Source organism: Pimephales promelas, chromosome 9 (assembly GCF_988280905.1).
Source record: "Pimephales promelas chromosome 9, fPimPro1.hap1.1, whole genome shotgun sequence".
NCBI lineage: Eukaryota > Metazoa > Chordata > Actinopteri > Cypriniformes > Leuciscidae > Pimephales > Pimephales promelas.
Genome location: NC_142777.1, coordinates 14,423,856 through 14,447,237, shown reverse-complemented (window position 1 = coordinate 14,447,237; position 23,382 = coordinate 14,423,856). Strand labels below are relative to the sequence as shown.

Sequence of the window (23,382 nt, the reverse complement as noted above, 5' to 3'; positions counted from 1 at the left end):
CTGCGGAAGGGGAATCATGTTAAAACCTATTAAACACCTGCAATAGAACAACTGTCCCTGCAGTGAAGCCCTCCATGTCTCTATGAAACTACTATGTGTGCATAATGGTTGATTAAAAAAAATTAGTTTTATCCAGCTCTACAATCTGACTGAATGGGCCGAGTTTAAAAGTCCATACATCATATACTACACTCCCATTAAAGTCAGTCATCTCTCAAAAAAAAAAAATAATAATAATAAACAAAAATTCATAGTTTTATTTAGCAGGGATGCATTAACCTGATCAAAAGTTACAGTAAAGACAGTAAAAATGTTACAAAAGATTTCTCTTAAAGGGATAGTTCACTTTGAAATACATTTTTGATGTTTTATCTTACCTCAAGGGCATCCAAGATGTAGGTGTCTTTGTTTCCACAGTAGTTTCAATTTTGATATTTTTAGGTCAAAGCGTTCGTGTCTCTCAGTCATATAATGGAGGTCTATGGTCACCACGTCAACGAGCATGCACAGAGAAGTCCAAATTAAACATGATTTAATGACTCGTAAATGTAAGTACACGTTGATGGCCTAAGACACAAAACGACCAGTATTTATAACGTTTTTACCTCCTGTAAACAGCCACGTCCAAGTGATCTGAGGGCGGGAGCGCTTTATGGCAGTGGTTACAAGAGGTAAAAACGATATAAATACTGTTTGTTTTCTCACACAAACCGCTCATTTCGTGTCTTAGGCCATCAATGTGTACTTACATTTACGAGTCATTAAATCATGTTTAATTTGGACTTCTCTGTGCATGCTCTTTGAGGTGGTGACCATAGACCTCCATTGTATATGACTGACGGACAAGAACGGTTTGACCTAAAAATATAAAAATTGAAAATACTGTGGAAACAAAGACATCTACATCTTGGATGCCCTTGAGGTAATCTAAAACACCAAAAATTAATTTTAAAGTGAACTACCCCTCATAATTTCTAGTTTATGAATACTAACCTATTTCCTTTGTGCGTCACTGCCATCTTACTCTGAAGTAAACGAGATAATGGATGTGCATGAATTAATAGAGATCAGTGTGCTCAATATTTGGCTTTTGTTAGGGCAATATGTATAATATCAAGGCCTTATGTCTGCTTTGGCGGCCAAAAAATGGGCTGATGGCACAATATGCGGCTCAGTGTGCATCGTCCTATATGCTAAGTTTTATGGTTCACAAAAAAAGATTGATACAGTAAAAAAAGGGCTCAAAATTTTGATTTCATTAGGGCAATATATTTATATTGTCCCATAAAAACTTTAACAGCCAATTAAAAAATTGAGCAATAGTTTCCCATGCACACGCGAATGTCTGTATATTTTTTTATTTTTGCAGAGGTCCCTTTAGGGGCTCTGTACATGGCTATATTACAAAACGATTGGATTCATATATTTAATAATGTATTTTTTTATTGGAAATTTGTCATAATGTTGCTGTTTCTATAAAAGCAGCTTGAGGCTGTGTGTTATAGTGATTTTATAACTAAAACTGTGTTTTTCAAGCATTGGTTTTCCTTAAAGCCACGTAAAAAGTATTGAAAATTTCACTAGTGAATATATATTCTAGTTCTATTGTAGTAATCAGGGCTTGACATTAAATTTTGCTCACCAATCACTGTTGACTAGTGGTTTTCCAAAGTTACCAGCTATTAAGCATTTTCATTGGCCATAATTTTGACATCAATACAATGTGGAAAAACTGCCATATACATATTTTTTATAGCATCTTATAATTTGTCAGCAGGTATATTAGACTGCCGTCACTTTAAGACCTGACGTACTGATCCATTCTACTGTTACAGATTCGTTTTCTTTCTCAACTGTTTACGTTCACTTAAAACAACTGACTGTATTTACTTGAATATTCGCTAATTTTGACATTATTTTGTGTGTACTTAACTGTTTAAGCGCAATAAACACCGAAAAAGAACTAAATTTATTACAGAGAGGCGGCTTTATGTGCGCGCACTTTGGGTGTGAGAACACAATATGCGGGAATGAGTACAATGCACCAACAATATTCATCCGGAGCAAATGAAATGAGTGAATGATGGGAGGCGGGTTTGTGTGTAACTCACTGTTGGAGAGATGAGAGAGAGAGAAAGCTCAGCTGATAGGGTGTATCTATTCTGCGGAAAATGAGTATTGGAAGTGTTATTCATATACATATTTGAGCATCGATATGTATCGAAAAATATTTTCGACAACACTACATTGCACTTGTTTTATTATTTCAGATGCCTTTTTGAAAGGCTACAATTGAAAAATGTGCATATTATATATCAAATTCAACCTGTCAAAGTGACTAGTAGGAGTGACTGCGTTACACGCCACCGCTGAAATCGACCCGCATTTGGCGGGTTGACGGGTGTTAATGTCAAGCCCTGCTAGTAATGTTTGATTCATGAGCAAATCATTCGTTTCTTTTCAATGAATAAGTCATACAGATTCACATATTGGTCTGATTGATTCATTGGCAAATCAGTCTTAATCAAAACGATTTCAACAATCCTTATCAAGTACTCACAAATGACTGGAAAGGTCACAGAAATGCACCGTTAAAAACTGTGGGAACCCTTTACGTACCCTATCCGTAAGTTTCAAAATGTAATAACTTTGCCAGTAGATATTAAACAATTCCTTTTTTTATTTCTTGATCATTATCATACCAAGGTTTTTTTTTCTTTTTTTTTTTCTGTAAAATATGTGCGTTTTATATAAGCGATTCTGTGTCTCGTCTCATTTGCTGCCATTGCATAGTTTTATGTATATATCATACTGGCTCTCTAGATCCTAATGGAAAATGAACAAACTTCAGTCAATCACTAATTATTTTCCCCACACACTTAAAGGAGCAGTTCACTTTTCAAAAAACTTTTGCTGATAATTTACTCACCCCCATGTCATCCAAGATGTCCATGTCATTCTTTCTTCAGTCGAAAAGAAATTAAGCTGCAAAACATTGCAGCATTTTTCTCAAATGTCAAATGTTCGCCTTGCTCTGTTCTGTGATGCAGGTTCGTTACTCTCCTGTTCGAACTCGTTCATCAAAATGAACGAATCTTTTTCTTATTCAACGAACGAAACGAACGAATTGACTCTGAAAAAGATTCGTTCATTTTGATGAAAACTTGATTAAATTAAATTTTGATTAAAACTTAAACTTTTTTATTTATTTTTAAATGAGCGATCATTTCGCTTGATAAGACCCTTATTCATCGACTGGAATCATTTAAAGCCTTTGAACAGTTTGCAGTTTGTACTGAAAGTGTCTTTTGGACCTTGAACCGTTTGGTTCCCATTGAAGTCCATTATATGGTGAAAAATGCTGGAATGTTTTCATCAAAAACCTTAATTTCGTTTCGACTAAAGAAAGAAAGACATGGATATCTTGGATGACATGGGGGCGAATAAATTATCAGCAAAAATTTTTTTTCTAATGAACTACTCCTTTAAATTAGGTGTTTCAGAGACAAGTTATTGTCTCTGAAACATGTTATGACATGTTGATGAAAGACTGTGAAGAGTTTTCTTTTAACATCCACTAATGTGCAATAAGACCAGGAACAAGTATTAAGAAGTCCAAAATGGTCTATTCTGACATCATGTTGATTTGAACCCCAGTAAAAGCAATCTTGCATTGCCAGTTGTGTATTATTGTATCAAAGCATCATCTACATGCTACATTCAGTTAAGAGGAATGAGTTTCTCAATGGTTTGTTGTACCTATAGGTGCCATTGAGTTCTGGATGAACAACAGCCGGGTCCATGCCGGCCCAGTGCGTGGTCTGTGTGAGGAACTCTTTGTTCACGCAGTTCTTCAGGCTGTCTGGAATGCGACCTGGAGGAGGAAAACAACTTTGTTACAGGGAAACCCAGAATCATTGATCACAGTACATCAAGCCTGCAGAGCTGCAATTAAAAAACGGTTTTCACTGGACTGAAGAAAGACATCAGACACCCAGGCCTCATCAAATCATCTGACAAATGTCTGAGGCATTTAAAAGCCTTGTATAAAAACTTGGTTACAGGCAGGTGCAACTACACTTAAGCCTGCGTACTCCCTTTAGAAACAAATTATGAAAGTGCAAGACATTGTGAAAAAGGTTCAATTTTTTAAATTGTAATAATGTCATATTTTACACTGATGCATGCTTGATGTACAAAATGATCCATAGTCTTGCTCTCCATCCTCTTAAGGGATGCCCAAGAGCATCTGCCAGGGGACATTTGGTACCACAGTTTAGAAAAACAGCCTTATAGTTGGGTCATCTATAGCCGTTTCGTGACCGCGGACAGCGAAGGTTCGTTTCTCACTGGATTTGTCATCCATAAAGATTAAAGAAAAAAATGAGTGCCCCTCACAAAAATGTGGGGAAATTTTGTGAGAGCCCGATATCCAAAATGGCTGCCGTCAAATTTTTTTTTTATACCCTATTCACCTGTAGTGGTGTCTCACCTTAAAGAGCCAATTGGCGGCCATCTTGAATTTGAAGGTCAAAAATAGGTCAAATCAATAAATCTACATCATTTATGAATTTCCTGACGCAAATAGTCTCAGAAACCATGTATTATGCAGCACTGTCAAAACCATTAAAAAGTTCATTTCACAGCTTGGCCGACGGCAGCCATTTTAGATTTCGGGCTCTCACAAAATTTCCCCACATTTTTGTGAGGGGCACCCCGACTCATTTTTTTCTTTAACCTTTATAGATGACAAATCCAGTGAGAAACGAACCTTCGCTGTCCGTGGTCATGAAACGGCTATAGATGACCCAACTATTAGGTCAAAAAGCTTTTCCTGTTAGAGTAGTGGGGATATGGGAATTCCTTACCCATAAACATCTGAAACATTGATAAAACACAATTTTTAAAACCAAGCCTAAGTACTGGCTACTGATACTGATGAATCTTACAATATGTATTGTTGTATGTTATTTTATTAGTTTACCTGTCCAAGGACTGCAGATGTAAATTAGCTGTTAGCTAACTCTGGTGCAATTACTCTCAATTGTGCATTGTCCCTGTAAAAATGAACAATAAAGTAAAGTAAAAAGTGGTATTGATAGCGTACCGGTAATAGCTCGCCGGATCTCCCGCGCCGCCTCCTCCCGCATCTCGATGGAGGCCTGCTCGCTGTACCAGGCCGCGTGAGGGGTGCAGATCAGGTTAGGGGCGTCTTTAAGAGGACCTTGGCTGAAACTGTCACACACACATGCAGCTGTATAAGAGTCTGAGTGAAAATCACTTCAGTATAATAAGAACTTTTCACAATGAGACCAAGGAATTTTCCAGCTGAAAAGAGCTAAACTTAGCCAATGAAATATTTCAGAGCTGAGAACTAAACTTAAATTTCATGCCGCCTTAGATTTTATATTACATTGACTTTTCTAGACCTGGGAATCCTGGAAACAGCCTGAGGTTTGATTCAGGGTTATTATCATTCCCTGAAACACTTTTGTTAATTGACAAAGCTAAAATATTTACACACACATATAAAAGCACACACTACTAACTGGAAGTCATATAACTAAATTCTATTGCCATAACTAAAACTAAAATTGAAATAAAAATAGATTAAACCAAAATAGTAATATTAAAAAAATCCAACAAAAATAATAAAAATAACAAAAAGCACATAACAAAAGTACTAAAAAGAAAACCGAAATTACAATGAAAACTGAAAATATAAAAGTAAAACATACTATAAAATATTAATAATAACTATAATAGTATATATATTATATATACATATATATATATAAAAAAGATATATATATATATATATATATATATATAAAAAAAAAAATATATATATATATATATATATATATACACTAAAATAACACTAGAATTCACAATTAGTATGAAAGCAATTTAACCAAATCTGGTAGTGATGAATTGTTTTTGCTCCTCTTTTGTAAGTGGCTTCGGATACAAGTGTTTCCTAAATGTAAAATGTAAGTGTAAGTGTAGTGTACATTTCAAAGTGAATCATTATTGATGACGTATACATTCCAGCATTTCTCATAGCTAATTGTCTCCTTATAAACTGCCTCCAGGAAGCAGCTCGCATTCTTTACATCTCTTGAATGCCTTTGTAGCAAACAGATGCTTGTTATATCATAGTGGTTTGGAGCCTAATAATACACTGCAAAAAAAAAAAAAAAAAAAAAAAGGAGCAGAGTCCGGGGGAGGAATAGGAATGGGGTTTGGAGCAAGCAATCGAACCGGATGTCAAAACAACGCAGTACTTCATCATCAAATGTTGTTGTTCACCTGAAGGGCTCTGTCTCATGGACGTCCAGCGCTGCTCCCCGTATTCTGCCCTCTTTCAGAGCCTGGGCCAAAGCTTTCTCATCTACCAGACCACCACGCGCAGTGTTCACTAGGAAGGCGCCTTGACGCATCTACAATCAACACAAAATGGTGATGGTACACAAACGTGACAACAGCTCTGTGCAAACGTGTGCTCTGGTGTTTGTGAGTAGCACCTGTTTGATGGTGAAGTCGTTGATGAGATGGTGGTTGTGCTCATTGAGGCTGCAGTGTAAGGTGACGCAGTCGCTGTGGAAGAGCAGGTCCTGTAAGGTGTTGACTCTCTGCAGCCCCAGGGCTCGCTCCATCCCGTCAGACAGGTACGGGTCGTAGAACATCACGTTGAAACCGAATGCTTTGGCTCTCAGCGCCACCGCCTGTCCGACACGACCTGAGAGCAAACATATCAACTTCAGCCATGAATGAAGAGCCGTGTAATAATTAAAAAGGCTCTATTAAAATGGTGTGTTTGCTTCCTTACAGGCCACAGTATGCTAAAAGAAAGTGTTTAAAAGGTACCAGGCTGATATTTTGAGTAATGTTTTTGAATGCCATCTTAATTTCCAGAAAAAGTGTGTTTAATTCATTTTGTTACATTTATATTGTAGCTCAATTAATTTCAGCTTCTTTGAAAAGATCAAATGTAATACATAAATAAATGTGATATACAGTAAAATATTATATATGTGAAATATTATTACGATTTAAAATAATATTTTCTATTTGAATATATTTTAAAATGTATTTATTCCTGTGATGTAATGCTGAATTTTCAGGATCATTACTCCAGTCTTCAGTGTCACATGATGCTTCAGAAATCAGCCTAATATGATGATTTGATGCTCAAGAAACATTTATCATTATTATCAATGTTGAAAACAGTTGTGCTGCTTCATATTTTTGTGGAAACTGTGATAAAAAATATTCAGGATTCTTTGATGAATAAAAAGTTCAAAAGAACAGCATTTATGTGAAATAGAAATATTTTGTCACATTATAAATACGGTCATCTTTAATCAATTTAATGGGTAAATAAATGTATTATTTGAAAAAAACAAAAAAACAAACAAACTGATCCTAAACTTTTGAACAGTAGCATGTGTGTGTGTGTGTGTGTAGGTTTGTTAAGTAGTTTACCAGGTCTTCAAAAGGTAAAAAAAAAAAAAATACTTAAAGAGGTTGTTCCACATTATTAAGCAAGTCACATTTTTCATGCAATACGAGGAGGAAGAAAGATCTCCCTGAAGATGAAAAGTATGAAATAGTGCGAAGGCATACAAACTACTAATATTTAGCACTGAAATTTAGAAAACTGAGATTTGTGAGTGATTTAGGGCACAGAAGAACCCGGTCAGATGAAGGCTTATTAAGGGAAGTTTCTGACAAACAAATTAGTTTCAATCCTGTCAATCATTAATTTACAAGTGTATAAGCATCAGTCCCAGCAACAATTCTTCCGGCATCCCTCCTCCTCCTCCCCATGTCATCCTCTATTTCTCTTATTCTTCCTCAGAGCAGTACTGTTATAGGGGGTCTAGCCTCAGGTTTGAGCCTCCTTTAAGGACAGCAAGCCAACTATTAAGACTGAATGGGCAGGTGAACATTAAAAAAAGCCACTGTTAAGCAGCAAACAGGTATTTGACTCTGGAGTCTCAAAAAAGCTCACTGAGATGATACGGACTGAAAAATAAATTATTTAGCACTTTATTTAGCGAAATATCTCACCATTCACTGGTCACACTCACTCACCATTATATTTTTGGTCTAAAAGCAACTGCTCTCATGTTATGCCACAGGACAGATTATGTGAGTATATATTCTGTCATCTTTGCAGGACTGTGATGTGTAGAGTGCACAAAGTAACATATTGTAGCAAGTTGTGAAAGTAAAGCACATAACAGGCACAATACCGGTATAAATATGTGTCACATGACTAAACTTACATCATTGGTTTAAAATGCCTCCATTTTGACAATCCACACTAATCCTTCAAATTTATCCACTTCGGAGAGCGTTTTCAAAAAGCTTTTTTTCATTAATGAAAATACCGTCTCAGAGTGGACGGAAGGCCGAAAAGATGCGTTTTCAAATGAAAACGTATTATTTGGACATGCAGAGTCCTGCAGAGTTCAGCTCCAACCCTAATCAAAAGCACACGAACAAGCTCATCAAGGTGTGAAGGGTTGCTAGAAAGCTACAGATGGGTGAAGTGAGATGGAAGGTCCGTTTAGGGTCCCTGAGGGTGTCAAAATGACTTCTGCAAGATATGTGGAGTTCATAACTGACCATTTTCTGCTTTGGTATAAAAAGAAGGATAAGTGCCTTCTGAAATAAAAGGATTTTCATGCAGGGAAATGCAGCAAAATAGCACACAGCAATAACACATTTTTAAAATGTCTTTCTACACCCACTGTAAACATTTCTTAACAAACAAATTTCTTAAAAAAAAACAAAAAAAAAAAACAAATAAAAAAATCTGAATGTCTTTTGTGCTAAAATGACTGATATGTCAATTGTTGGAACACAGTGAGTCTGTATATATATATATATATATATATATATATATATATATATATATATATATATATATATTAGTGCTGTCAAACGATTAAAATATTTAATTGCGATTAATCGCATTAATGTCATAGTTAACTCGCGATTAATCGCACATTTTTATCTATTCTAAATGTCTCTTGATTTCTTTTTGTTACATTTTCTCATTTTAATGCTCTTATCAACATGGAAAAGTGGATTGGCTTGTTTAGTGCAAATGTTTTTTTTAATTATAATTATTGAAAATAACATTGGAATAGTGTTCAATTTCACACTAACATATATAAATAATCTCTCACACAATGTAACACTGTCTATCAATAAAAGGGTGAAAGAAATACTGACGAGGTCCTGATATTGACGAGCGGGTGGAGAATTCGCATCATCTGTGTGTGTGTGTGTGTGTGTGTTTGCTTGCTTGGCCATCATCAAGTGGTGTTTCGGACGTGCTGCGATGATGATAGCTCAGTTCACAACGACAAAACACACAGATCACTTGGTCTTGTCAATGGGACAATTTGGCAACTTTTTAAAAGTAAACTTTCCATTCAGTATCTTAGGGCATCCATTTCGGCGTCTCGCGCTCGTCATCCACTCAAAACATTACCTTGCAAGCCGAAACGAGTGTGTGCGGAACAAAACGTCCTCGTTTTGTTGCTTCTTTGACCAAAGCGCAAGCAGATCTAGCTAGACCGTAAACAAAACAACAGGCACGCCGCAAACACACGTTTGGGCTTGCGAGCCGGCTTTGAGTGGATGACGAGCGCGAGACGCCGAAATGGATCAGGACGCATGCCGCGTCCTGTAGCAAAAGCATGTGAAAAAATTACAAAGTTTGCTAGGACAAAAAGATTGTTAATCGCGCGATAAAAAAATTAACGCCGTTAAAATGGGTTTGCGTTAACGCTGTTAATAACGCATTAAACTGACAGCCCTAATATATATATATATATATATATGTGTGTGTGTGTGTGTGATTTTCTAAAATAAAAATGTATGAAAAATTATATATTGCTAAAAATTAAACTAAAAATTTAAAAAAATCCCTATTTTAAAGAGCCCTGAAATGAGCACAACTGCATCTTTAACTCTCTTTTTGGTCTGTGAAGTAATCAATTCTTCTTGAAACTTCTGGATGGAGAGATATGCAGATCGCATAGTCTCCACACATTCCCGTTTCCTGTTATGTTTATAGCCACTGGTGGCGCCTTCATCAGAATTTGAAATGTTTACTTAGCCTGCACCAATCTATTCATATTTACCCAAGCCTACATTGCGCATAAAACCAAAACAAACCACCACTGTTACTTTATATCTCCTTCAGAAGATCTCTTTCTGTCTCAGTGGGCTTTTCCTGGCCAGAATACACAGCCAAGTGGATCAGACTTCATGTCTAGAGTCTATGTGAGACAACACACCTAGACCGATGATCCCCAGCGTCTCTCCTCTGATCCGGGCCGCCCCAGACGCGACCTCTCGGATCTGTTCCACGCTCTGGACCCGCGTGCCCTCCCGGAGAGCCTGGTGCAGCCAGGTGGTGCGTCGGTACAGGTTCAGGATGTGACACATGGTGGAGTCTGACGTCTCCTCTACTGAAGCTGCCGGCATGTTGCAGACTGCTATACCTGCAGATGTGGAAGGGTTACGGAAGGGTTATCTTCATACAGCAAACACACACACACATACATTGTTGTTTAATGGAAAGCCTTCTTAACCATTACCTAAGTCTCCGGCAGACTTTATGTCGATATTGTCAAAGCCGCTCCCAATGCGGACAATTATACGCAGTGCTTTGAACTTTTCCAGGTCCTCCCTCATCAGCGTGATTGTGTGGTACATGAGGGCGCCCACTGCTTCATTTAACACCTAAGACAATATACAGAAAATACAGTCAGTCTGTGCTAAGAAGATGCACACAAGTAGAACAGCTCCAAAACTAAAGGGGCAAAAAAAATGCAGTGATTTATTGACACACTTACAGTTGATGATTTGAAGAGACAAACATTACTTGATCAATCACAAAACGTACTTATTTGATTAGTAACATAGAAATAGTGCAGAACTTTAAGGCCTGGTTTCACAGACAAGCCAGGATTAGGCCTTAGTTCGATTAGGACATTTAACTCTTTCCCCGCCATTGACGGAAATTTACGGCTCGTATACGGTAGAGGGCGCTATTACACATCCTCTGAAAGACTACTGAATCTTCAGATCAAAACACAGGGGAAGAAGCAGCAGAAACAAGCGATAGCATATGTAAAATAGCGTGATCAACATTAAACAGAACAAATCAAAACTGCCTAATGTTATACAGTGAATTAACCTATGGCTAAGCCACACCCTCAAACGAGATGAGCCAATCACAGTGCACAGCTAACCCAATAGAGAGCCTAAGTCCCGCCCCTCCGCTTCCGGCTCATGGGACCTTATTTCGGAAAAAAATATGTATGGTAGTCAATGGCGAGAGACAACTTATCTTTTTATTCCGTCTGAACTGTGTCCTGAATTACTCGTATGATGTTTGTCAATTTAAAAGATTATTCTGAAAGTCAAAAACGTCACAGATTGTCATAAAACAGAAGAGTAACATTTAGTTTTATGTGAAAATCTCTCAATGAACTACATCTCCCGGGAAGCGAATCAACGAGCAAGATCTTGTGTGTGTGCAGTCTGGTACAAAACACTCAGGCATGACGGCGTAACGTTACGATAATGGCATAAGACTATAGAAACAATGACAGACAATAGTCTCAGTAAAGTTAGCTTCATTCATTGACAGAAAATGTGCACCTTTGGGGTTTGTAGTCTTTGTAATTACGTATTTTCACCTCAACGGTTTCACATCAAACGGCGACTTTCTTTACTTTAAAATGTGTAATTCAGGGCACAATTCAAACCAGATCAAAATATTTGTTGTCTCTCGCCATTGACTACCATGCAATATTTTTCCGAAATATGGTGGTCGACCGGAAGGGGAGGGACTTAGGCTCTCTATACACTCGGACATTCTCTGCTTCCTACATTATCTGTTATCTTTGCAGTACTGTATGAAGAAGAGCACATATTAAGTAACATAGAAAGTAACATATTTTAGCATGTAAAAATGAATAACAAATAACAGGCACAATACCGATAAACATGAATATATATTTGTACTACATGGATCACATGACTAAACTTACGTCATTGTTTTGAAATACCTCCGGTTTCACTGTCCACACTACACCGCGAAAACGGCGTTTTCAAATTTATCCACTTTGGAGAGCGTTTTCCAAATGATACGTTTTTGTTGACTTAAAACATCGTCTCAGTGTGGACGGAAGGCCAAAACGGAGAGAAAAATATACGTTTTCAAACGAAAACGTATTAGTGTGGACATGGCCTGTAATGCAATAGCAAATGACGTAAAGAGCTGCAATTACATAAGAAGTTTTAAGTCAGAACTGAAATTCTTTCTGAAGACTACTCAAATCTGTACTCACTGAAGCTGATGTGGTGTTGATAAAATGTGTTTTTTTTTCAAGGTGATTAGGGGAGCAAGGGGATTGGGAGTTTGTTTTTATTTGTACCCTGCCATGGGACTGCAGATGTAAAATAGCCTATGGCTAACTCTGGTACAATGCATCAAATGGCAACATATATGTAAATTGTACATGCCCCTAATAAATAAATTAAAAATAAATAAATAACTAAACTAACTTAGATTGATTTTAAATCAATAGAAATTCAGTGTACCATTGCAAAAATACTACCAAGAGGTAAACATACTTTACCTGAATAAATAAAATGGAAAATTAATAAAACGTGGTTATGAGGTTAAAGTAATGATAGTAATGTTTTTCATAAACAGTAATGAGAATGTGGGGATGGATTTCATTGCCATGAGATAATATGTGCTTCGGTAATCGTGTTTTTATGTGAATCTAATAAGGAAAACCTGATGTAGACTCTCTGTGGACAGTTTATGCCTGCAACATGCTTCACTGTTAATATGACTCAACAACATGAGTTTCATTTCTGCTGATGACCAAAAACAAGAGCTTCACTGTCCAACTTCACTAACAACGGGTTCATGATGATTAATCAGTTTATCTAAAAAACACTTGTCAATCTAATAAACCATCAAGTTCTGGAGTTACACAGCATAAGCATATTAACCATATCATGGGCGCTATATTTTAACAATCTAATCACATGGTCTAAAGCGCACGGCTTCGTGTCCGAATCCACTTTTGCTAGTTTAACGACGGGAAAAATGGCCGGCGCACTCGATCGCATGGTCTCAAAGTGTTGTCCCTATTCTCTAAATGAATAATAAGTGTGTTTTGGGGGGATAACGTGCAAATCAAAGTGTAATTTCCCATCCCCTTTAAAAGCCAGTTGCGCTCGCGCCAATGGCGGATTCGCTAGTATTTACATGTTGGAATTTGCCAGCGGAAACGGATCTGCTCGTCTGCGAGGTTAAAGCGTGCAAGCAGACCATCTACGGGACAAGCCGAATTCCACCATATCATATTAATCTTTTACATTGTAATCTTTTTATTTGTAATATGTGTGCTGCTGCGAGTCAGCTCTGTGTGTAATAAGCAGAGTGTACATGTGTTGTGTACCCGCCTATTGGTTTTTACTAATTGCTCAAAAAAAAAAAATATTGAGACATTAAATTTAGACCAAGTGATAGTTGGTCAATGGCTCAGTCCATTTCAGTTTCCTCAAAAGTGGAACGGGTCAACAATGCGCCTGAAGACACCTCGTTTCAGACAAGCACCGCACAGATGAGACTTTTTTTTTATATTTTAGTGCACAATTTTCATGTTACTTTATCACTTACTAATTGATTTAGCATCTTATTAGACGTTCTTTCTCCATATGAAGAGACTGAACAGTTTCTGTCCATTCAGCAGTGGGCGATTAAATAAGTCAAATAAGAAGGCTGTTTGCAGGTTTGTGGGAAGGGGCAGAAAGCGAGTGCCATCTGTCTGTGCAGGCCTGGGGAGTGTTCTTAGAGAATCAGCCTGGCAAGCACCCAGAACCACACAAAACATGCCAAAATCAGCACTTCGGCAGAAAACCAATGCGGGCCCTGGCTGCATTAAATGTCTGAATGAGCATAAAAGCATTCAGAGGGAGCAAATATTTATATGACATGGAATTAAGGGAATTGTGTTGAGAGGGAATGATTTATGGACGGTCTTTGGCATGTAGCTAGTTGAATGAATGGAGCAAACAAAGTTCATTTAGGGTCACGGGTAGTGTGAAAGAGAAAACCATCACTGACAGCAGCAAATCAGGTTTCCTCTAGGGCTATCAAACGATTAATCGCGATTAATCGCATCCAAAATAAAAGTTTGTGTTTACATAATATATGTGGGTGTGTATAATTATATATAAATACACACACATGCATGTATATTTTTAAAACTTTTATTTTGGATGCGATTAATCGCGATTAATCGTTTGACAGCCCTAGTTTCCTCTGTGTACAAACGCATTATCAAATGGTGCTCTTGCTCCAGCCAGTTATATTCGTTTTTTTCAGAATTTATTAATCTAGGTTAATGTTGTATTCTACATGATGTAATACATTTAGTTTAGTAATTTTGTATGAGTAAACCTGAATTAACAATGAATAATAGTATATTTGAATATAATAAAGATATTCTAGTATACATTACCAGTGTTTGTAAAAATGATGACACATGCTGGTGGATGGCTAGCAACTTAACAAAAATAAAATTAAAGTAAAGATTGGGGTGGGTTCGATTTTTTTTTTACAATTTTGGAAAAAGCATCTTATGTTCACCAAGGCTGCTGTAAGAAAAAACTGTAATATTGTGAAATTATATATATATATATATATATATATATATATATATATATATATATATATATATATAGTGAATATTTTTACCACTCTAAATAACTGTTTTCTATTTAAATATATTTAAAAATATTTTTAATCATTCTAATATGTTGATTTGCTGTTCAGACAGTTGTGCTGCTTCATATTTCAGTGGAAACTGAGATACTTGTTTTTCATGATTATTTGATGAAATAAAAAACTTGAAATCTTGTTACATTAACAAATGAATTTACTTCCATTTTGATAAGTTTAAAGCATTCTTTAAAAACAAAGAAACTAAAACTTTTAAACGGTAGTATATTCCCTAGATTCCCTAAAAATGTTAGTTCATGATATATAATCGGACCTTATTTTAATACATTACTGAATTTAATTTACAGGTGCACATTTCTTTCAGAGACACGACACTGGAGTCATTGACACTGGAGTTCATTGCTGGGAAACATGTCAAACACCATTCGTAATGATTGACAAAGACCAATGTGTTCTTTCACAATGAAACAACACAACATGACAGATCTAGCTTTAACAAATCCTAAAGAAAATGATTGATCAATGGCTGCCAGCAAGAGAGACTGAGAATGAAATAACTAGTACAGCTGGTAGAATGAATGTGAGATTTCATCACGCTTCCCAGTGAATTCATCTAATGAATCATCGACTTATTTCTGGCAAAAACGCTCGCAGACTCATAAATATTACCCCATTGTGCAATCTACTTTTTGAGCCTGTGAGATGAAGTGCTTTTTCCATGTAACAAAGCCAAAGAGGCTCCATCATATCGAGGCAGTCGTATCTGATAAATTGCAAAACCATTCTCAAACATATATTACATGATATATTAATCTGTATGAACCAGTGATGAAAAAAACACCTCTCCACACAGTAATAAATAGCCTTCACATGAACAGCATTCACAATACATTTTACTTCTGTGATGTGACATTCCTTAGTTAAATAGTGAGAATTAATGGCATGTTTTTTGTTTTGTTTTTTCTGTTATTGTCCATCTTCCAAATTCTTAATATTAATTTTGGACATCAGGCCTCATTTCCAAGTGAGCCTTAGTGTTATTTATCAGTGGAGACAGTTAAAAATTTTTGGTTAGTCGTCCCAGTTGCATAGTTCGCCGGTGCTAGGCTAGTAGCGCGAGTCAACGGTAACTTTTAGCATGCCATTAAAAACAGTTTTACCCACTCCACAGTACACCAAAAGCAAATCAATTATAACGCCAGACTATTGATGTAAGTGTCTGTTGAGATAATAATGTTAGAAATCAAACTATCCTTTTCATCTCAATAATTGCTTTACATTTACAGGAACTAGTTTCTCAACAGCGGCAGAATTTTACTTCACTCCGGTTAGTAGTAACTAGTAGCTAGCTTAGTAATAGTTGTTGAGGTAAACGAAGACAACATGGTGATTCGGTGTGCATTTCGCAATTGCAAGAACAAACCTAATAAATGTTAATCGCAAAGTTTTCACAAATTTCCTTTTGAAGATCCAGAAAGGATTCAACTTTGGATTATTTCTGCGGGCTTGCAGAAAACTTCAAATAATAGCCGAGTCCCAAATAGGCGCCTGTCCCTTTTACACGCCTGGTGTGGCTGCCAGGTTTGGGTAAATAAAGGCCGGTCTCAAATAGAGGCCGGGTCTGTTTTTTATAGTTTCGGGTTGTAATAAATCTAATAAAATCCGTCAGATCGTCAGCTTTTTTGGCGGCCGCAAAAGCAAATTTCTGTCCCACCAGGTAACTTCATATCACTCCGCCGCTGTAGACCGTGCTAATAAATATAGGTAAAACAATATAACTATTGCAATGCGATTAAAGGGTAGTTTGATTTCTAACATTATTATCTCAACAGACACTTGCATCGATGTGTTATAATTGATTTGCTTTTGGTGTACTGTGGAGTGGGTAAAACTGCTTTAATGGCATGCTAAAAGTTACCACTGACTCGCGCTAGCCTAGCACCGGCGAACTATGCAATTCGGACGACTTATTTTAATTCGGTTTTGTCTTCCAATGATTCCAAAAAAATTAGTTTGAGGTAAAACTATTTAAAACAAGCCGCATTCTATCGAGCGCACCTTACTTTGATTTCCTTCACAGGGGTGTGCCTTCATTCCTCCCTAAAAGCTCAAACTGTCTAATGTGGCCAAACTATGGGACTATTTTGATAATAAAAGGCTTATTAAAAGCACAATAATCAGCGCAAGAGATGCTTTCCCAAGGAGGCTTTCTGTGTGTGCGCTCCAAAACAGGCTGCAATTTACAAGCAAATTATACGTTGGGATCGATAAAATACACATAAAAATGACTGTGTCAACATTACCGGCTTTGGTGTATTCACTTAAACACAGTCATTTCTGTCTTAAGGGGAGGTAAACAGTAGAGAGAAACATGACATGTATTTTTGATGTCTTAAAGTTACAGCGGTTTAATACAAAGTCTAAAAAACCTTGGCTGCTGATATTTGGAAGAATGTTTTAATCAAACAGATCTCAATCCCCATTGACTAGTGGGAATGGTAGTCAATGGGGAATGAGATCTGTTTGATCAAAACATTCTTCCAAATATCTTCCTTTGTGTTCAGCAGAACAAATAAACACACAGAGGTTTGGAACAACATGAGGGTGAGTAAATACTGACAGAATTGTCATTTTTGGGTGAACTAACCCTTTAATCAAACAACAAAAGAGAGAAAATCACTCGCTGCTCTTGAATGAATAACTTTAGGCACTAAAGCTAAAACTAAGCACACTATTATATTTGTTATCCTATGTTTATACCATTTGACTGTACTTTGTTTCTTTGTTCTGGTTCTTATGGTATGTTATCTGCATATAAAACACAAGAAATACCTCCAGACTGGTGCATTTACCATTGATGTTTTATATTCAAACATTGCTGTTTCTTTTGCTATAGATATTTATCATAACACTTTACAATAAGTTTCATTGGTTATCCTTATTGAATGAACTGCACTTCTACTGCATCATATATTAATCTTAGTTAATGTTAATTTCAACATTTAGCCAACTCATACATTAAAATCAAAAAGTTGTATTTGTCAACATTAGTTAATGCACTGGGAACTAACATTTTTATTAACTAAATTAACAAAGATTAATAAATACTGTAACAAATGTATTGCTTATTGGTTAGTTGTAACAAGTTGATGTTAGTTGTAACAATGTAATAACATGTTAGTTATATTACATTAACTAATGTTAACAAATGAGACCTTAATTATAAAGTGTTACCATATTTATTTTACACTTCAGTTCATAAAACCATGTTAATTACATATAACAAAAAGAACCGATAGTACCGTTATAGTTCAGGCTCAATAAACAGTAGTAATACGGTTGATTAAACCTCAACAATACCCATCGCTACCACTAATACAGCAGGAACCAATCATCTGTGCCCTAAGGACAATGATGCGATTACAACCAGCCATGTACAGAACTTTGTATTAATTAACCCAAGAGCAAAAATTAACATATTGCAACTGTACCAAAGTAAGTGCCATTAAGCGTTAATTGTACCTTCTCGTGGATCTCTTGTGTGGACTGGGCATCACAGAAGGCCACGGTGGCCACGTCCTTCAGGATGGGCATCTCCACAGTACAGTCCCGCCCATCCAGCAGAGCCACCAGAGGACGAGGGTGCATGGGCCCATTCATTATGGGAGGCCTGATGCCTGTAGAGAGTAATAAATCACATATGTTATATGTCCTGACCTTGTGTTCAGGTGTGTTCATTTGGTCTACATAAGCAAAGTGAATTAACCGTTCTGATATTAATCTTTCCAAATGATTTGGCTCAAAGATAAACACAAATATTGAATGCCAAGTTTCAGATTCTAAAAATAAAGTGACTCACAAACACAGAAAACACTGTATTAGCAGTTGATTCCTGATTTTATTGCTCAATATTAAAAATGATTTTCATGTTTTACAACTGCTGTTATAGTAACACGGAGAGCTGTTGTGGGTTTTATAGTCCTTTCAAAATGACTAATCCTGCTATTTTACTGAAAACAAGACCTTTCTTACATTTAAATGTCCATTGCTTATTATCAACCCTGATGATGTCAGTACCATTTTCCGTTCCACTGTGCAGATGACCAGTTTGACTGAAGAAGAACAATTGTCCATAAAAAGGGCTATATAACAGACTACAAACTAGGTGTGATACACATATACTCAACCAGACACTTGATATCAAACACTTAATAAGATACGTGACTATGTATATAATGATACATGATACATGTATATACATGACTGATGATGATATCATGATGAAATACACAAGTGCTCGTGTGAAATCAGATTTAAAAGGAAAAACAATGAATGAATGATCTTCATTGAACAGCAGCTGATGTAACAGATGACGATGAGTAATAAAGACTTGAACACCTGCGTGTCTTATCCCAGTACCTGTTCCATTTTAAGCTCCTCATCATTTTCAGTCCTACGCTATCATTTTACTGTGATAAGCCTATATATGCTAGACATGCATTGCATCTAACATATATAATTAAAAAAAAAAAAAACACTTCAAACGTGCTTATCAACGGTCAGTCGCCCACTCCCATGATGCACTGCGATTGATAATAGAGTCAGATTTGAACCCTTTGGAATAAACTTCAAATATATTGAATTGTAAATTATCAATGACAATTAAATCTATTTTTTCTATTACAGCATTCTCAATGATATACACTCACCTAAAGGATTATTAGGAACACCATACTAATACTGTGTTTGACCCCCTTTCTCCTTCAGAACTGCCTTAATTCTACGTGGCATTGATTCAATAAGGTGCTGAGAGTATTCTTTAGAAATGTTGGCCCATATTGATAGGATAGCATCTTGCAGTTGATGGAGATTTGTGGGATACACATCCAGGGCATGAATCTCCCATTCCACCACATCCCAAAGATGCTCTTTTGGGTTGAGATCTGGTTACTGTGGGGGCCATTTTAGTACAGTGAACTCATTGTCATGTTCAAGAAACCAATTTGAAATGATTCGAGCTTTGTGACATGGTGCACTATCCTGCTGGAAGTAGCCATTGAGGATGGGTACATGTTGACCATAAAGGGATAGACATGGTCAGAAACAATGCTCAGGTAGGCCGTGGCATTTAAACAATGCCCAATTGGCACTAAGGGGCCTAAAGTGTGTCAAGAAAACATCCCCCACACCATTACCACAGACATTATTACTGAATGTCTCAAAAGAAATCGAGACTCATCAGACCAGGCAACAATTTCCAGTCTTCAACTGTCCAGTTTTGGTGAGGTCTTGCGAATTGTAGCCTCTTTTTCCTATTTGTAGTGAAGATGAGTGGTACCCGGTGGGGTCTTCTGCTGTTGTGGCCCATCCGCCTCAAGGTTGTGCGTGTTGTGGCTTCACAAATGCTTTGCTGCATACCTCTGTTGTAACGAGTGTTTATTTCAGTCAAAGTTGCTCTTCTATCAGCTTGAATCAGTCAGCTCATTCTCCTCCGACCTCCAGCATCAACAAGGCATTTTCACCCACAGGACTGCCGCGTACTGGATGTTTTTCCCTTTTCACACCATTCTTTGTAAACCCTAGAAATGGTTGTGCGTGAAAATCCCAGTAACTGAGGAGATTGTGACCGGCCTGTCTGGCACCAACAACCATGGCACGCTCCAAATTACTTAAATCACCTTTCTTTCCCATTCTGACATTCAGTTTGGAGTTCAGGAGATTGTCTTGACCGGGACCACACCCCTAAATGTATTGAAGCAACTGCCATGTGATTGGTTGATTAGATAATTGCATTAATGAGAAATTGAAGAGGTGTTCTTAATAATCCTTTAGGTGAGTGTATGGGAATGCAGAACACAATCTTGTCTTTGTATCTGATTTTCACATATTTTTGCTATCAGTAAATAATTGTAATGTTGATTCATCTCAGAGCTGGTTGGTTGGGTCAAATCCTTAAAAATAAAATAAATGGGAAAAACACTTCCAGGAGCAAAGCTGCTGAAAAAGTGGGCCGTCACTGCTGCACTGTATTGTCATTGGCCACAAGACTGCTGCTTGGCTTCATTCTGCCTAGTGTCAGTAAAAAAAAATTCTACCAACAGACAGATAATTAATTTATACTATCGTTCAAAAGTTCGGGGTCGGTAAGATTTTTGAAAGAAGTCTCTCTTATGCTCGCCAAGGCTGTATTTTTCATAAAAATATGTTAATATTGTGAAATAACTGTTTTCTATTGTAATAGATTAAAAAAAAATACTAATTTATTCCTGTGATGGTGAAGCTGAATTTTCAGCATCATTACTCCAGTCTTCATTGTCACATGATCCTTCAGAAGTCATTCTAATATGATGATTTGCTGCTCAGGAAACATTACTTCATTATTCTTTTTTCAGGATTCTTTGATGAATAGAAAGTTCAAAAGAACACAATTAGGCTTATTTGAAATAAAAATTATTGGTAACTAATGTCAATTTTGATCGATCTTTGCTGAATAAAAGTCCTAATTTCTAATTAAAAACTCAATGACACCAATCTTTTGAACAGTAGTGTATATTTAAGAATGAAGCTTGAACATGTACACCTCTCCCAGCCAGGCAAGTGCAGACATGGCGTAATCATGTCCAAAAGACATAGACACACCCACACACACACAATACACACGTTTATGCACAAACACGACCTAGTTTACCTCTGTAAAAAGATCCTTTGCCTTCACGTATTCGTTTCCACACAGAACCAGCTGTTTTCTCCATTTGTAATGAAGGTGAACATTTACAACCGTAAATTATGTGTTAGTGACATCTAAACTATCCCAGCAGGATCCGGTTATCTTGTAACACAGCCACTGTTATCTCCCTTTTCTGATTAGGACAAACTGCCAACAACATGCAATAAGCTATACGCTTCCAAGCACACACAAAAATGCTACAATGAAGAAAAGCATGACATATTTTGCCCATAAGAACAATCTGAAGAATCTCTCCATCTTTGAATGTAGCTATAATCTAGAATCCTGCATTGGAAAAAAAACCCGAAAAACACATGGATTCTCACAACACACCGTTCTGTCAAAATCCCTCGGCACTCTGTTCATATTAGCCTGCCCCGAGGGCAAGCTGGATCTGTTTGAATTAGCTAGTTCATAGCAACAAAAACCAACAGGGTCAGTCACACTATAGCGTCTAAAGACCTCAACTGCCCACGGGCGATAATTCAAGCTGACATCCCCCCCCCCCCCTTTGTTGTCTTCTGGTGAAAATGAAAGCCAATTTCAAATCCCAACCTCGCGTTCACGGTGTGAGAAGAACAAAACCTGTTTTTAATGACACCGTTTTGCTCGTCACATGAGTGAGCAGCTGTTTTTTTGTGTGTGTAATTCGTGGAAAGCCAATGCATTGTTCTCATCCAAGATTTTCATGAAATGTGCACTTGGGAATTTCTTCAAAAAGATAGAAAGGGAGTCACTAGAAAATTTATTAAAATCTGTATTTAACTTTCATTACCCAACGTCACAAATCAACCAACCTAAAAATATGACCAAAAAGATCAAGTCAGACCAGGAATATGGCCCAAACAAATATGACAGATTTGTTCATTTTATACAATGGCTTAGCTATTTCAATGAACTCCTAAAAACCCTATTCTTCCTAAGGCTAAGTATTGCCATTTTTGGACTCTTCTAAAATGAGAATTACTTTCGAAGAGAGCAAAATTAGGAAGTAAGTCAAGGCCGGAACTGGAAGCCACATTTCCACTGCACAATGTGCGGGAGGGCCATAGGAGAGAGAGTCATGTCCTTGCCAACCCCTCAAATTTTCCAAAGGGGATAGTGTGTGTGTTTTTTTTTTTTTTTTTAATCTTTCGAGCTTGGGAAGATTTATGCAGTTAACAAAGCGACCCATCAGAGGTCCGTAGCCCCGGCTCTCGGATGAATATTGTCTTTTGCAACAGAAAGCAAGCAATTGTACGTGGATGAATGGCTGAAATGAAAGATAATAGGAAAGAGGGAAAAGCGGAGCAGAGACGAGGGGAGGAGAAAAAGGAAGAGGGGGAGGGGAAGCCAGAATATTGTACGACAGCCGAACGAACGCTCAAATATTGGCACAGATATCCGTACAACACTTTCACGTGTGGCCCCATGCAGAAAGGAAAGGTAAATGTTTACCTAAAGGCAAGCCTTTGTTCAGCAAATGAGAGCTTCCCATCTCTTAGGATCCGCCGGAAAAACGAGCGTGTCTCCTCAGCAAGGCATTCACCAAAATCCTCAGCATATGGCGGCTACTTCAATTTTCTTATTCCTTCTTTTCTGTGAGTAGCTAGCTTAAACACACACACACACGCTCCCACCCCTCCTTGTCTTTCTCTTTCTCTCCAACTCCCTCTCTCCCCCCCCGCTCCCTCACTTTCTATTTCGACTCTCTCTCTCTCTCGGACAAACACGCATGCACACACAGAATGCAAGTGTCACTGCATTTATGGGAGTGGGAGAGTGTGTGTGTGAGGTGGCTAAAAGAAAGACTGGAGAGGAATGGGGTGGAGCCTGGGCTCTCACAAAATTGATCTTTTGTTTCCTGAGAGGGGGC

At 37.2% G+C, this 23,382-nt stretch overlaps 1 protein-coding gene across 4 annotated transcripts in view; it reads right to left on the bottom strand.

The window, feature by feature from the left end:
• Positions 1-23,382, bottom strand: part of ctbp1 (C-terminal binding protein 1) — a 34,023-nt gene that overhangs the window by 1,303 nt on the left and 9,338 nt on the right. For 2 of the 4 annotated variants that reach the window (XM_089134762.1, XM_089134763.1), the window contains exons 2-9: positions 18,323-18,477; positions 10,626-10,770; positions 10,323-10,529; positions 6,528-6,742; positions 6,313-6,443; positions 5,108-5,235; positions 3,760-3,874; positions 2,112-2,162 (exon numbers count right to left, since the gene is read on the bottom strand). In XM_089134762.1, coding sequence (XP_088990888.1) covers positions 2,112-2,162; positions 3,760-3,874; positions 5,108-5,235; positions 6,313-6,443; positions 6,528-6,742; positions 10,323-10,529; positions 10,626-10,770; positions 18,323-18,477 — 1,147 coding nt within the window. Of the gene's footprint in view, positions 1-2,111; positions 2,163-3,759; positions 3,875-5,107; positions 5,236-6,312; positions 6,444-6,527; positions 6,743-10,322; positions 10,530-10,625; positions 10,771-18,322; positions 18,478-22,964; positions 23,272-23,382 lie in introns of those variants that run through there. The other 2 variants (XM_039675292.2, XM_039675293.2) reach the window with 2 other exon arrangements.